General features: G+C 41.6%; 1 protein-coding gene across 6 annotated transcripts in view; it reads left to right on the top strand.

Moving 5' to 3' along the window:
* ARNT2 (aryl hydrocarbon receptor nuclear translocator 2) overlaps positions 1–15922 on the top strand; it is a 99005-nt gene that overhangs the window by 26816 nt on the left and 56267 nt on the right. For 5 of the 6 annotated variants that reach the window (XM_042039230.1, XM_042039234.1, XM_042039229.1 and 2 more), the window contains exons 3-6: positions 3805–3852; positions 6910–6954; positions 9527–9740; positions 11651–11864. In XM_042039230.1, the coding sequence (XP_041895164.1) occupies positions 3805–3852; positions 6910–6954; positions 9527–9740; positions 11651–11864 (521 nt within the window). The remainder of the gene's footprint in view (positions 1–3804; positions 3853–6909; positions 6955–9526; positions 9741–11650; positions 11865–15922) is intronic. The other variant, XM_042039233.1, reaches the window with a different exon arrangement.

Genomic DNA, 15922 nt, shown 5'->3' with positions numbered 1-15922 from the left:
GATCCTTTCATTGCTGGTGATACATCTTCGTACACCTCAATCCTTGGGCATTTTAGAAGTGAATGTTTTGTGTCAAACATAAAGGAGCGGAGCTTGCGTACACAGCCAGCTTTCCCAGTTTTGGTTATCTCTGAAAATTGTTTCTTTTCTCATAATTGCTGAGGCAAGCTGGCAGAATAATTGCTGTGTGGACTTGAATGTAGATCAGTTTAAACTCATTGGCTATCCAGAAGGTGTTTCTGCCGTGTCGGCACTTGGCTTCATTGACAGCTTGGAAAAATATTTTTCCTTTCTATAAATTATACCAACTACTTCAAAGAAAAAAGTGACAGCATAAGATAATGCACTGCAGTGGTCAATGACTAGCTTAGATTAATGCACTCTCACTTCTTTATTTAATGTGTTTTTAATTTAGGCTTTGCTGTATTAGAGGATAAGGGGCTCTTTCACCTTCCTGGGCTGTCTGTACTTGGGCAGGGAGGGTTGGGGGTTTTTTGATGAGTTGGTTTCAGTTGCATTGGTTTTGTTTTGGTTCACTGTGTAGTCTTGCCTTTTCTCTGAACCAGAGAAAAGATGTGGGGAAAAGAGACCTCATCCCATCATTCTACCCCCCAATATTGTGCTGAATAAAAGGCTGTAATACGGATCCCCATCTGCTTCTCAGCTGCATTTGCTCCTGACCATTCCTGCCTGCCCCCTTCCTACACTGTGTAATCACGGCAAGCATCTTTTGACATTTCTTGGGAATTTTACATACTAATTTTGTTGCAGTGTTGAAATCCTCTTGCATGTCAATCTTTTTAACCTTTGCAGGTCCGTCTTGTTGGAGGAGTTCTGGTTTTGGTTTGTTGAGGTTTTTTATGGAAATGTGTGTAATTGAGAATAATTAAATTTTAAAAAATACTTTTATCGCTGTATTTATGGTAGCCCCACATCTTCTAAGGAAAATATATTTTAATAAGTACCTCATGCATCAGGCCTTTTTGCGATTGATGTGAACAGTATGAAAGAGGAAAACAAGATTTATGCTGTCTCTTCAAAACAAAAGAGCATAGTGCAGCTCTTTTTTAAAGCCTCTTTTTAATGGGAATTTTAAATGAAGATAAAAGATAGTCTTTCTGAATCTTCTGAAATGATGTCATTTGTCTTCTTGGAGGCTGCTTCTACTGTTTTGCTAATGTGCAGTATATTCTATCTAAACAGAAGATCTTATCTGTCAGGGTATGAGGAGGTTGATGGAATATTATTTTTATGTGTTCTGCTGTGTTCTGCTAAAGGTTACAACTGATTCACTGTCTTTGCCTCGCTGTAAAGCAGACACGGTGGATCAGACAGGACATTGGAATCAATGACTTTATACCTGAGGGGTTTTTTTTAAATGTTTCAAAGGGTTTTCTCATTTTGCACAGTGAAATTAGGAAATGTGTTTATTAACAAAGATGGGACAGAGATGCATTTGCTGTTGCATTTTTAAAAAGTATTGATATTTTTAATGGAATTTATGTTCAATTTTCATGTGGAATAAAAGGGGTTTGGGTAGTTTGACACAGCAAAGCTGTTATTTAAAGACTTAGTCTGGTGCAGACTGATGTTATACCGTATGCATTCAGGTTCTGCTCTGATGAGCCCACAGTTAATGTGGGAGGTGTTACCTGTGGATATTAACCCATCAAGGATCTCCTAAAGTGAGAAGCTGATATCCAACCATCTAAATAGATAGGTGTGTTAGTCCCCCTTACTCCTTCAGAGGTGGGGATACAGTGCAGGCAGCAGGATCAAGCCTTAAACGGTTACCATCTTCTCTAATTCTCTGCATTGTATTGCAGTAATAATGAACTAGATGAAATGCAGTACAGCTAATACTTGATTTTGGGGAAAATCCATCCCTTAGCACTCAGCTGGAGTATTTGGCTGGAAGCAAAGTAAATCATAGAACCATATCCACCAAGGCATGAGATCTCAGTGTACTGGAGAAGGAAAGGAGTTACAAAATTAATCTGTCCCAGATTAAACCAGTGTCTCATAAAATCCCTGAAGAAAAGGCTTTCCCCCACAGGTGTATAATTTTTTCTGCAGCCCTTTCCCCCCAGTTTGAAACTGGGTTTCTCTCAGTTGTGTTTCAGTTGCCAGTGAAACCAAGTAAGGATGTGATGCTTTTGTGAGTGCCCTCCACTTGTAAACCAACGGCTCTCCTGTAACACTGACTTTCACATTTTCAGTGCAGGTAGAAACTTTGCAGTTAAAATAACTGGGAGGTTTGTTCTGGAATGTCACCTGCAGGCACATTATTACATGTGAGGAGGAAGCAGGTAGGTGAGAGGAGACCCTGGGCTGGACCATGGTGTGTAAATGTTAAATTCCTGGGAGTGCTGCATGTGCTGCAGGTCAGGGGGGATCCAGGCTGCTGGTGCCAGCACTGAAGGCTGCATTTGGGGTGCCAGCAGCAGCAGGGTCCTGTCTTAGCTGCAGCCCTGTGGCAGAGGTGGGGGCACTGGCCACTGGGGGCCAGTGGTGTTCTGCACAAGGCAGCTGAGGGGTCACGGACCTTGGAACCGGATTTGGTGGTAATGAGGTGAGCAAAGACGTAATTGGTAGTGAAAATGGTGATTGCATCAAAGTTAAGCAAGTTAAATACACAGCTTTTCTTAGAGCTCTTTTGGGAAAATGGTCTTCTCTTTGCTTCCTCCAGAAATGAATAATCACTGTTGCCATCTGGAAAATATTATTGTAACTTTTCTAGTGCCATGTCCAGTTCCTGTGCTGACTTGCTGCCCTCATCCCAATTGTACAGAGGCTGCTGTGACTCAGACACATCCTTTATGGGCCAGTCTGTCTTGGTTGTCAGAATTTAGGAAGGAAGGCCATGCCTGACTGGCACTCGTACTTCTCTGTGCTGTTGTAGTTTCAGAGAGTGTTTTGGCATCTTTGTTCCTGTGCTCTGGACATACAAATCTCAATTTGTAATTGGCAGGACTTCTTTTAATACTGAGATAAATGTTATTGTCACTTTGAAGGGGTTTTGCCTTTAACAGGACTTACACCTGTTAATATGAACAGTGCTGGAGACATGGAATCTGCAGTTGTAGGAAGTTTTATTACACTGAAAGGTTAGAAAGCTTAGAGTGTTGAAAAAATCTGAGAAAGTGTTTGCAAAACAAAACTATGATTTCCTGTCTACACAAATTAAAAGTGATTGATCAAGGTCTGTATATCATACTAATGTATTTTTTTATTAAAATAAATACACTAACACAATAACTGTATATGATAGTTTTATATCAGCCTGATTGTCTACTTAAATGGCAGAGTTACAGCCTTGTAATTTGGGATATGTATATTTATCCACCTCTTTTTAGAGGTATAAAAATGTCTAAAATGCTTTGTAAATTATCCTGTCGTATAACTTTGTAGTGATAATATCTATGAGAATGAGACAATAACACTGCCTAATATAGGAATCTAATTTAGATGTCTAAATTAAGAAGATAATCTTCCTAGTCTGTCTGTGTAAGGCGTGAAGAAAGAGGTTCCTGCTTTTTGTGGCTCCCTGGAGGAGCCAAACTGGCAGGCTGGGATTTGGCCCAAGGAAGGACTCCTCTCTTCCACTGCCTAGAGAAGGTCTGGGACATAAATCAGCTAATGAGCTGCTCCTTGGACTGGAGAGTGTGAGCAAGACTGGATTCCTCAGTCGTTAACACCTCTAGTCAAAGCACAAATCCAGCAATATTGAGAACAGCTGGCTTGAATGTTCATGCCACCATTGCCAAGGACTTGATTGCTGATTTGGAAATCTTGCTTTTACAGAATGGACTTTGATGATGAAGATGGGGAGGGGCCCAGCAAATTTTCAAGGTGAGCATGTACAAAGAGTTGGCCAAATCACTGACTTCTTTCAGTGGGGAAAGACAGCTGTCTCATTACTGATGTTTTAAAAGCAATATAAATACGAGTGAAGAACTTGCCAACATCTTGACCCAAATACTAGTTACTCTTTTTATCAGCTTCCTCTGAAAATTAGGCATTCTGGCAGAAATGTGCCTGATGTAGTTATTGGCTTATAAAGCTGACAGTGTGTGTGTGTCACAGTTTCACTCTGCAGCTATATCAAATGAGAAAATTTGTGATTTTTAGCTTATTATTTCAACTGCTGTAGATGAACTTGGTTATTTGACGTTGCTGAAGTTGTCTTTCGGCCACTGAAAATGAAATTTCATTTTAAGTTTTTTCAGATGTTAATTGCTTGTTAAGACAATTTGACAGATCCTAGAGGTGGATTGTTTTTTTAAAGTTAATGAGCTTTACATTATGTACCGTTAAGTGTAACCGAATAGTAAAAATTGACAAAAAAATGTTAATTCACACGGAATATTCAAAGCTAGAAATAAACAGTAAAGCCTCATTGCCATTTTTTCACTTTTCCTTTTTTTTTTTTCTGGTCACACTGTTTGCATTTTTTCATTAGAAACCAAGCAGCTGCAGTGAGGGGTGTAGGTACTTTGAAGCCTGTGGGTAACTGCTGATTATCCAAGTTGTAATTGCAGCTCTGTAGCAGCAGCCCTGTTGAAACACAGCTGTCACTGTAGGGTTTATTAACAAGGTTATCCCAGTCAGTCCGAAGGAGAAGTGTGCTGAAGATACACTGTGACACCATATCATAATTTACTGGACAATACCAACAGTACTCCTGTTTGGTTGATGTCATTTACAGAAAGGCTATTCCAGTCCCTGGTGTTAAAACTGGTGATTTGAGGGCTTAGTCCTAGTATTTGCTAGAAGACACATGTTATGGGAACAAGATTTGTGAGGAATGGGACCTGATTTGTGCCTGCACAAGCAGCAGGGTTTCTGGGCACATGGGGACACGTGTATTGGTCCTTCCCCATTCTGGTTTTGGCCTTTCAAACTTTGGTGGTGTGTTGAGCCAATAATTCCATTGCTTTTAATGGAGAGGTATGCTGTGCTGTGCTTAGATACAGCTGATTTTAGGTGTCAGATCAAAATCTGGTATTTACGTTGTAAATGTTGTATAGACCCGAGATTGTTCTGTTTTTCGAGAGTACAGAAAACCCATGCAGAGACACCCAGAGCTATGTTCAGACATCCTCTTCGAGTTATTCCCTTCTCCACATTGCTCCCATGACTTATTCCTAGCTTGTTTCGGTCAAAATTATTTGATTAATAATAATAATTCGGTCAAATTTATCAAAGAACTGCTGTTTAAATATTGAAGCTAACCCAGCTGGCTTTGACTGGAGTGCCTGAAGGAGCATGTGTGCAGAGCTCAGCTGGGAGACTGGAAGGGAAAAACCAGTAGTTGCAGGCAATAACATCTTCAGCCCAGTCAAGCAGAGATGGATGAGGAGAGAAGCTCCAGGCTCATGGGAGTGCAGGAGCAGTGGTGTTAGCTCAGTACTCCACAGGAGGTAACACACTCTGCTTCCCAGGGCTTCCAGCTCAGCTCAGGTATCCCTGCATGGCACCTCATCCTCACACGGAGCCTGTGCATGTGCTTCCCCTGTAATGTGCCCATTCCTTATTGAATTGGTCTTTTTGCTGAAAATTACTCGGATTCAGCCTGTTCTCTGGGCAGAGTTAAGGGGAGTAAAGTGGTGTTGTCACTTGAATGTTTTGAGGGTGCTGGTGTTAAAACACAACTTAAAGAAACACGGCTCAAGACTCGTTCAAGCTTTGTCTTCAGTGTTTGAGTGAGGAACTTGCATAGGTGGATTACTTGAGATTAGTTTTAATTTGTTTCAGACAGAAATAAAGAAAAAGTTCACTATTGATTTGTTAGAAGAGGAAAAACATGCTTGTTTAGGCTGTACTACTTTTTTAGCTAATACCTGGGACCTTCATAGGCTGTCTGTTGCAATCAATTACATCATTTTGGAAAGGTGTGAGTCTAATACAACATCTCATTTAACTGTTCTTGAGCACTTACACTCTTCACTTCTAGAAAAGCCATTACCTTATTTTTGTGTTTTCCAAAACGTACATTTTGTGTTTTGGAACTAGCAGTTTGATTTCAAACAAATGAGTCGTCCTCAAAATCTAACTTCAAATGATTAGTGTGTTTTTTAGGAAAGAGAAAGAGGAGCAGCATGTAATTTTTTACTGAAATGTCACATTGCTGCCTGTCTTTGGGACAATGCTTCAGAAACAGTGAAGCTTTAGTCCCACAGGACAAAAATGCCATTGGTTTGGATTTCTTCCATGAAGGTGCTGCTCAAACACCACACATACCTGGCTGGGCATCCAGCTTCTGTTGAGTTGTGTAGGAATGAGGTACCTGTTTACTTCTAGGGAATTAAGCCAGTTTAAATTTCACTTCTATTTACCCAGCATTTTCACCTGCCTGCCTGCCTTTTGCCAGCCTCCACAGCAGTCAGTACAGTGTCTGTACCTACAGAACTTTTTCCTGAAGGCTCCCTTACATAAGGCATCACCCTTCAGCCGTGTCTCTGCCCTCCTGTGTTATCTGTAGACCATCAGTGCCCTCTGCTGAATGGAGGGAGCTGTGGTTGCAAGCTGGAACAGATACAGCCTGTTCACTTCCAGCACAGCAATGAATATTTCATGGGCTGCTGTGGATTAAAGCTCACTGGTGTTTTCTGTACTGGTGCTGCTTGTTAAGTTTCCCAAGAAATCAGTGTATGTCAAAGTGTTTGCTTAAATCCACTGAAATGCGTCTTCTATTTTTTTAAATATACAAATGAAGCTTCTGAATTGGCATGGCTTGGAAGTATCATCAGACTCTGTGTTTTCTTTGCTGTATCATTCTCATTCCCTCGTTTTTCTTGCTGCTCTTTGTAACTGTTTGCAGTTGTGAATTTTTTTGCTTTCTGCTGTGTGTTGGCTATCATGCAATGCATAACCCTTGTTGATTGATGTACTATCTTTTGTTTCTAGGTATGATGGTGATCAAATCACTGGTGATAAGGAAAAGTTTGCAAGGTAGGCGTGTCCTATAGAGCTCTGCTGCTGAGAGAAAAGAGGGGGATGTTCGTGTCCAAAAAATCTCAGTACGTGTGCCTTAGCTTAGAGAGATGGTTATTTTGCTGTAGGTGGGATGATCAAAGTGTTGCTAACACAGAAGGGACAGGTAGGAAAAAGGGAAGTCAAACATAGTTTGCCCCCATTTTTCTTTTATATGATGCTGTTCATACTAATCTTTTGGCTGTTCCAAAACTGCTTGAAATCAGAATTACAAACCCTGAGTGGTTTTGGATCAGCTCACCAGTATCCCAAAATTTTATGTCCCTCTGTAATTTCCATATAAATTAATTTCCGTATATAAAAAAAAAAATTTAGAAATGACAGAGTTAGGACATTGTTCTGTTCAAGTTTATGAATGCCAGGATTCCTAGGACACACACTTTGGAAGAGGAGCACAGCCCCTCTTTTTCTTTTAAGGATTTAAATTTGAACTAGTTTCAGGAAACTTTTGGGGTGTTGTCTGCTTGAACATTTTCACAGCCAGTAGATTAACATGCTATTACTTCCTAGCTTTTAAAATCATAAATGAAATGGACTGTTGGGCTACTCTTTTTCTCTCAGGAAGTTTTACAGTCTGTTTACTCTCTATAGTGGTTGTTTTCAACGTCCAGAAGTACAAAAATACTTGAGTGGTAGACAATGTAATATGTACTTATAAGTGTAAAATGTATGTTGAATATGTCTGTTCTTTGTCTCTCTCTCTTTTTTTCTTAATCACCGCTTCTGTGAGAATGCTGAACTTAGAGCAAGCTTTCATCATGTAAAAACACTTTTTTCTTCCCCATGTCCATCTTTATCTGCGTGTCCCAGCTGACTTGTGCACACGTGTGCTCTGTGTACACGTGCACTGTCACACCAGCTGCTCTGTGTGGTGTGTGTATGATCCAACGCCCACAGGCCCTGTTCCCTCCTACATCTGTGCAGACCCCCACACAAGGGCTGTTCCTCAGCCAGGTGAAATGAAAGGTTCACTATTACAGAGCCATAGACAGTGACCTCAGGCAAGGCTTGGCTGTAATTTACTGAGCAGCCATGGGCTGTCACAGCTGGATGTTCTGCTTGCCACACAGTAATAACAACTCTGCATGTAGCCCTAACAAGTGGTATTTCTGCAGACAGTGCCTCATGCATGTAACACCTGTATGTGCAGGGGCAGGATACCCAAAGCAGGGCAAGCCATGCATTCCTTCGTTTCAGGAAGCAGCATACAATTCTTTCCTGCGTTTTAAGAAAAGGCTTCATTCCTAAAAGTGTCCCAAAAGTGTGCCAAGCCCTGCTTCTGCTTTCATGGTCAGTCTTCATAGCAGTCAGCTCCAAAGAATGTTGCAGTTTCTTTTAATGTTGTGTTATCACATCAGTCAATGCTGGTGGACTCTCCAAGTGATCACCTCTCACATCTTGTTGGATCAGCCAGCGATCCCACAAGACAATGCCATGCACAGCTCATTGAAATCAGTGGAAGATGCTGCTTTGACAACTGAAGCATCATCTACCTGTCGTGTACTTGTATTTAGCTGCCACCTGACAGGTACAGTATGAGAAGAATAAGTGCTGGGCACTGAAGCATTCTAGGTCCATTTGGGCCATTTCAAATGTATATATTGGTGTGATTCCTTAATGCCAGTCAAGCAATGGTGATGTCCAGAATGGGAAAACTGAACTCTGAGATCTTTGTTTCTGAAAGGTTTTGGTGGGTGTCCATTTTGGGATTTCTCAAATTTGACTCACCACCTCAGCTATATGATTCCTCTAAAGGATGACAACATTGCAGCCCAGCCCAACTTGGGGCAGCATCAAGTACTGTCATTGTTGCTTCCCTGCTGTGCTAAATTGTCCCTGAACATAAATTCCAGTCTATGTCTGATGAGCCAGATGTTTACTTGCTGTCTTTTGTACTCATTTTATTTACTTATTGGGATTTTTTTTTTTTTTTGGTATGTACTGTTATCCCATATATGGTCCCAGTGCTGCATCCTGATCCTGCAGGCATGTAGTGACTCCCTGCAGGGATATGGGATGTTCCAAACAGCATTGTTGGGGATCTGTGTTGTCGTTGAGTGGGGGTTTTTTTCATAAGTCAGTGCTGATGCTTCCTGCTGACCTGATCCAGTTGTTAGTGAGAGGTTTCCTCTAAAGCACACCTTTCATAAGCAGCTGAGAGACGCATCACAGCAAATTTGGGAGTTTGACTGGAGTTGGCAGATGTCAGTTCCTCACACATTTCTACTTCATTTTTGTCCTTAAACCAAAGGAGATTAAACTGGTTAAGAGATTAGGGCCACGAGCCAATAAGTAGGAATACGGGTTCTTTTCACAACTATGGGCAAATCATATTTATCTGTCTGTGGCCTGGATTTTCTGTCTGTAAACTGAGAGATAACAGTTGTTGGCTTTGTAAAGCACTTTGCTCTCCTGGGGTGCAAGCAGCGAAACAAATGCGAATCATTATGATTCGCATATACCTCCAATTCAGATATTTACACCACTCATGTCTCTTTTCTGTTGCTTTGGTGTTTCTTTAAATGCTCAGGGAGAATCACAGTGAGATCGAGAGGCGCAGGAGGAATAAGATGACCCAGTACATCACCGAACTGTCGGACATGGTGCCCACGTGCAGCGCCCTGGCTCGTAAGCCTGACAAGCTGACCATTCTTCGGATGGCTGTTTCCCACATGAAATCCATGAGGGGCACTGGAAACAAATCTACTGATGGAGCTTACAAGCCTTCCTTTCTTACAGAGCAGGTAGAATTTACAAAAATGTTGGTTTTCTCTGTTTTTTTGGTCTTAAAAGATGTGAGGAAATGCTGAGAGGAGTAGAGCCTTGATCCATCCTGTAGCGTAGCAGCTGGTACCAGTTACATATCCAAGGTGTGAATACAGAGAGTTTTTTGTGACTGTTTGAACTTGATCTTTGTGACTGTGACAGATCTTTCTTTTAGGAGAATCAAATTGGCATTCTTATCGTGGTCTGTCCACCTGAAGAACAAGTCACTCGCTGCCTCGCAGAAAGGAATTTTCACCTCCAGATCTGGGTTCTTCCCATCCTAACAAAGATTCTCTAAAATAAGTAAAAATGAGTCTGGAAAGACCTGCCTCTCCCTCTGGGGATTAGAGGAAGGTTAAAAACTTTGTTTAGTCTTAATGCTGGCGTTCCCAGCAGCTGAACTGGGCAGAGATGAATCCCATCTGTGCTGGCTGTGCTTGGTTGCATTTTTGATGGAAGAAGGAAGATGCACCCAGTGCTTGAAGGAAACCTGTGTTTACTGAGTGCATTGAAAATTCTTACCACCTCCATTGTTTTTGGAGTCCTATGGGTCTAATGTTCATTTTTGTGGTCTGAAGTGATTTAAGCACTTACACATGGAAGTTATGGCTGGAGGCAATACTTCTTTCTCTTAGATAAACAGCAGCTGCTGCTGACCTCTCTGTGCTCACTGCTGCTTATTCCAGCTCTCCTGAGGTGTGTTTCTGGAGGGACTGTGCCATTCTGCTGGTGGCACACCCTAGTCACTTCTCATTGCAATTTCTTTGGGGTTTTTTTTTAAATTTTTAAATTATTTTTTAAAATTTTTTAAATTCTTGCAGAATTACAGAGTTTTTTCCCCTCTTTTTTAATAATTTGTGCAAAACTGTTTCTATTATCCTCAGTATGGTGTGGCCAGCTGTGCTATGAAGTTTTTGGTTTAGTCAGTGGTTCAGGATCAGTGTGCTTTCTCTATAGCACAGCAGCAGAAGTTGACAATCTGTTGTTTATTGAGATGAGTTATCCATTTCTTAGTAGCTTGCCAGGTTTTTATCCTCACTTTATCAGCTAATACCTACCACTTGCACACTCACCCTGCTGAGCTTTCTCGCCTGGAATGGGACTGGGGTTGTCCAGAGCTCTGTGTTTGAGTTCCAGGTGCAGTATCTTAAGAAGCTCTGGTGGTCACTGGAGCCACCAAAGGCTGTTCACACTTGTTTTCCAGGAGTGGTAGTTGCCATCCTTTGCTGTGAGAGGTTTTCAAGCTCTGTTAAGGAAAGGTAGAACTTCTGGGTGATGCTGAGGCTTTGTACTCACAGGCTGGAAAAAGAAAGCAAAAAGCGATGGAATCTTCTTGTGTAGTGGCTCAGGCCCCCTAATGGAAGAAGAGCCTGGGGATTCTTTCCTTGTTCCCATTAGGTTTTCTGCCTTTTATCCAGTGACTGTTTGATTTACAAACAGAGCTCATCTTGAGCAGGGCCAGGGGGAACCAAACTAGAAAGTCTTACTGGTTTCTTTCCAATTAAATTACTCAGTACCTTTAATTAAGGGATGAGTTTGCCATGAGTTAGAGCTGTTCATTTCCTCTGTACTCTGAAATTTCTTTTTAGTTTTTAATGTTAGATGCCTATCACAGTATATGCAGTGAGTATTAGTTGTTTATTTTCCTAAAGTGCATGGAGATCACCAGATGAAAGGCAGTGAGGGAAAACAAAATGTTGTTTGTTATTGAGATGGGCAATTTATGCCTTGCTGCGAGTTTGGTTGTATTGTTACATCAGTGAAAATTTCTGTCTGGGTTTTGATCAGCTACTAAGATCACAAGAAAACAATATTCTGTAACAGTGACAAATGTTATATTTAATTCCCTTTCCTAGCTGGCATTCTAATCAAATCCTTTCTTTGGAAGGAACTGAAACATCTTATCCTGGAGGCTGCAGATGGGTTCCTGTTTGTAGTTGCAGCTGAGACGGGAAGAGTGATCTACGTATCAGATTCTGTGACTCCTGTGCTAAACCAGCCTCAGTCTGAGTGGTTTGGCAGCACTTTGTATGAACAGGTTCATCCAGACGATGTGGAAAAGCTGCGAGAGCAACTGTGTACATCTGAAAACTCTATGACAGGTCAGATATGTCTGATGTATGGTTCTATGTGTTCAACATCCCTGGAGAGCTTTTCCTGACATTTGGAGTGCCTGGTTTAAAAATCTGCTTAAAGTGAAACTCAGCAAGATTAAACTGTGTTTTCTTGCAGGCAATGCAGTAACATAAATCTTTTGAGTGACTGCATTTTGCTTCCTATTCATCTGACTTCAGTCAAGCCATCTTCATGTTAGCTCTACATTCAAACTCTGGTTTGGAATCTGGATTGTTCTCAGGCTTGGTTTGGAAATCTAAATTGTTTTCATTTCATCCTCAATGAACTTGTGACTTCTTTACAAGTATGTGTTTCTTTAGGGCAGCGTTTAATTTGAAGTCAAAAATCATACTTTAGACTTTTCTGTTTTCATACAAGTTCCTTGTGGTTTGCTAATCAGAGTCTTGAGGGGAAAAAATCCAGTGTTTGGCAACTGAAAATATACTGGATTTTAATCATGAGGCTCCTGTGCAGTAGTGTAAGTTACTTGTAAGTTAATTACCTATCATGTTGCACGTAAAACTAAACCATATTCATATCTCCTCTGCAACTCTGGCTTTTACAGTTCTACATGCTCAAAGCTGCCAATAGGAAACTACCTTGTCTTTAATAGGATATGTGTGTGCTAGAGCTGAGAATTAGCTAAATCCTGTTGTAACTCAACTTTGAAAGGAGGAAACCTAACTTCTCTTTTTATTCTTCATGTATTATGCTTATAGCTGAAGGAAAAAATGTAGGGGATAATATTAAAAAGCCCTGATCCTTACAAAAGTCACATAATTTCTTTTTGCTTTAGTAGTTAAGATTTCTGACCTGGTTTGCTGGAAGTTTTGTTGTGTTTCATAACTCAGAGGACAGTGATCCCGTTTTGAGTGAACCTGCACACTGTTTACAGCTTCCATGTCAAAACAGTGCCAAATTCATGATTTCCTGTGGTTTGAATGTGATGTGGTTTTGGCAGAGCTCTCATGTATTCAAATTGGAAGCTCAAAGCAAAATTCTGTGGTGAAAATCCAGATGGATAGAAACCAAGTTAACAGGGGAACCTGTGCAGGGCAGAACAGCTGAGTTTCATACCACGAGACTTGCTAAAGAGCACAACCTCTGTTTTTATTGTGTAGCCTGGAATACATTTTAACGTACGTACTGTCTTGTCCAAGAAGTGATTACTCCAGAGCCTCAGTGAGCAGTCATGTTTTGACTTCCAGAAGTGCTCAGTTATGGGACTTAACCTGCTCAAACTAGAGCTGGACTAGACAAATGCAGAGCACTTCTGAAAACCCAGCTCTGTATTTTTTCCAGCCTTAGCTATGGGCTTTTCTTCTGCACTGAGTTGATCCATAGCCAGTGGAAAGAGAAGTTCAGTAGTATTTATAGAGCGAAATCTTTTCCCTGCCTGAGTGTTTTGGAGTTGTCAGATTGACACAGAAGGCCTGTAAATCTGGTGTACATGGAGAGCTGAACATTTTCCCAGTGTGAGCAAAGTAGGGTCGCCTGCTCAGCTTTTTGAGTCGTTTTGTTTTAAAGGTGTGGCTGGTGAAGTGCAGTAATTTCGTATACAAGTAGTTCTGTCAGTCTGTGGAGCATACAGATGACCAGAAAGCTCTAGATTTATTATTTTAAACTTGTATTTCCTTGGCTCCATAAGGTACCATTAAATAAGAGAAGCAGTCTTCTATAGGGACTGTCAGTCCAGCCTCAATTTGTTCATAAGCAGCATGCAGCAGGACTTCAGCACCATCACTCCACTCTTGCTCCCCTGAGATACCTTTCTAGGAGAGAGCTGATTCTAGAGTCAATTCAGCCAGTTACACTTCCCTTGCTGTAACACAGGCCACACTGAGAGTAGCAGCTTTGTAACAGGTCCTGAGTGAAATACTGCAGTGACCTGGAATAATGTGTGCCTTAGTGACATTTTAGAAGATGTCAAGGAGGCAGATTCATATCCTCTGATTCGGTGTTTATTAAACCAAGTTTTCATTGGCTTTCCAAAGGCATGTTTCATGCAGAACAAAGAGCAATGTAGAGCTTGAAAGTGATGGAAACCACAAGCCAGTCATCTGCATGTGAAATGGTTTTTGCTCAAAGTGAAGTTCCCTTCAGGCATCAGGAACATCCTCATCTTTTAGTGACCTCTGGCTGTTGAGCACAGGATCTGCCTAGGTTTTCAAGTGAAAGTGTAACACTATGTTATGATTTTTAATTTTACTCTCTTCCTCAATTTCTCAGGGTCCATTTTCTCAATGCCATAACCTCCCCCTTCAGCCCTTGAGCTGGGGAAGCAGTGACAGAAAGGAGAAACTTCACTTGCCTTGCGGCAGATCCGAGCAGTGTCCCTTGGTTGTATTTGTCTTGTTGTGAGGGCTGATCATTAGTGCAGTGATGCTGGGATTTTCCCAGCACCTCTTAGCAGTCCTGCTACACAGAGATGCTGCTCCAGACCCTGAGAACTTGGGAGGCTGCCACTGCCAAAGGGGAGCGACAGGGAACAAGCCAGTGGAGGAAGCAGGCTCCTGCTCACATTTCTGCCCCCAGGAATAAGACTGGGACTGGGGCTGTGCTCACATGAGCATTTCTTTGGCAGTCACACAGCTTATGCAATCCTCACCTCATTTCACCCTCTCCTCCTTTGGCATTTATGTGGTACTACATATGAGTCACATCAAGGGTCTGATCCAGCTGAAAGCTAAACTAAGCTAAAACCTCTTGGTTTTGGTAGAGACAACTCTTTGGCCCACCTTATTCTGGGGTTTCTTGAAGTCTTCTGAGTCCTAACACCAAGGAGAAGCAGGAAGTGGATAGTTAGGAGGAGACAGGACTTCAGGAGTTGTAAAATGTGTGTCAGATTGAAGTGCCTGTTAATCATGGCCTCAACCATGTGGTGTGTTTGGGGAGTTCATTGCTTGCTCTTCTTTGAAGTCTTAGGATATGGGGAAGGATGGATAGTTGCTATTTCATTGTGTGTCCTTGGGGATTTTATTCCCTGGAAATGGAACAATTGTCTGCTTGTTTATGGTGCATTAATTGCTAACACATTGTAGCAACAGGAAAGCTCAACTGTGAAATGTATGAAAGATTTGAAATGATCTAGAAAAGAGCAGCTGAGCCGTGATGATGGCAACAAATAGCACTCCCAAGAAGTCTTTATGTGCGTCATGTGCATGATTAATCGGAACGGGGCAGTTATTCAGAGTGATAATTCATTTTCCTTTTCTTTCTTTTCACTTTTTCTTTGTTCTTGAAAATCTGCAGATGTCAAAATAAATCACTTCAAATACGGATGAAGATCAGATCCCACAGGAGGATCTGTTAACAGAGACCTCTTTGCACTTAGGGTGCACCAGTGGAACTTGGTGGATGTTGGGTTCAGGTGCAGGCTCAGTCCTAGTACAAGTGAGAGCCTCAACATTTGCAGACAGCAAATCTCTAATGGTGCAGGGAACAGACAGAACTTAGATTTAAGTGCAGAGAAAAAACACTTTTGAAGAATTCCCCTGCTACATTAACTTCCAAAAAAACCACTGAGCAAGTATTGTAGACTGTCCATCTATTAAAATACAGTGTTCCAGAGCACTTTGCAAGACTGATTTCTACAAATCTAATTCTCCATAAGTAGTTCATGAAAAAGAAGAGTGATGAATACAGACACCTCTGTATGGTTGCCTGGAAGTATCCCAAATGATTCCATGATGTGTCTTGAGATGTGTCAGGGCTGTAAGATCCCTGTTCCTGCACCCAGCATCTCCAGTGGTGCAAGTGGGAAACACCCAGGTTTGTCACCTTCAATTCTGGGCTGCAGGCAGCATGGCACATAGAAATCCAGCTATAACATCTCCCTTCAGCCTCACCCTCTCTGCTTAGACGAGGCAGGCAGCAGGATATGTAATCCCACCCATGACAAAGGCTCCTCAGGACAGCCAGGTTCCCCAGGAGTCCTTGCAAACCATTTCAGCTGGACATTTAAGGGGTGCTGAAAGTGCAGAGCAGCGGCTGCAAGAAAGTGATGGGAACCAGAACCTCTACAGCTTTCATTTTCAAGTGATTC

This window comes from Corvus kubaryi, unplaced genomic scaffold, assembly GCF_017639235.1.
Source record: "Corvus kubaryi isolate FWS band 111438036 unplaced genomic scaffold, C.kubaryi_AGA036_p1.0 37394, whole genome shotgun sequence".
Taxonomy (NCBI): Eukaryota; Metazoa; Chordata; class Aves; order Passeriformes; family Corvidae; genus Corvus; species Corvus kubaryi.
The sequence above is the reverse complement of the archived record's forward strand: the minus strand, read 5'-3'. Positions and strand labels throughout refer to the sequence as shown.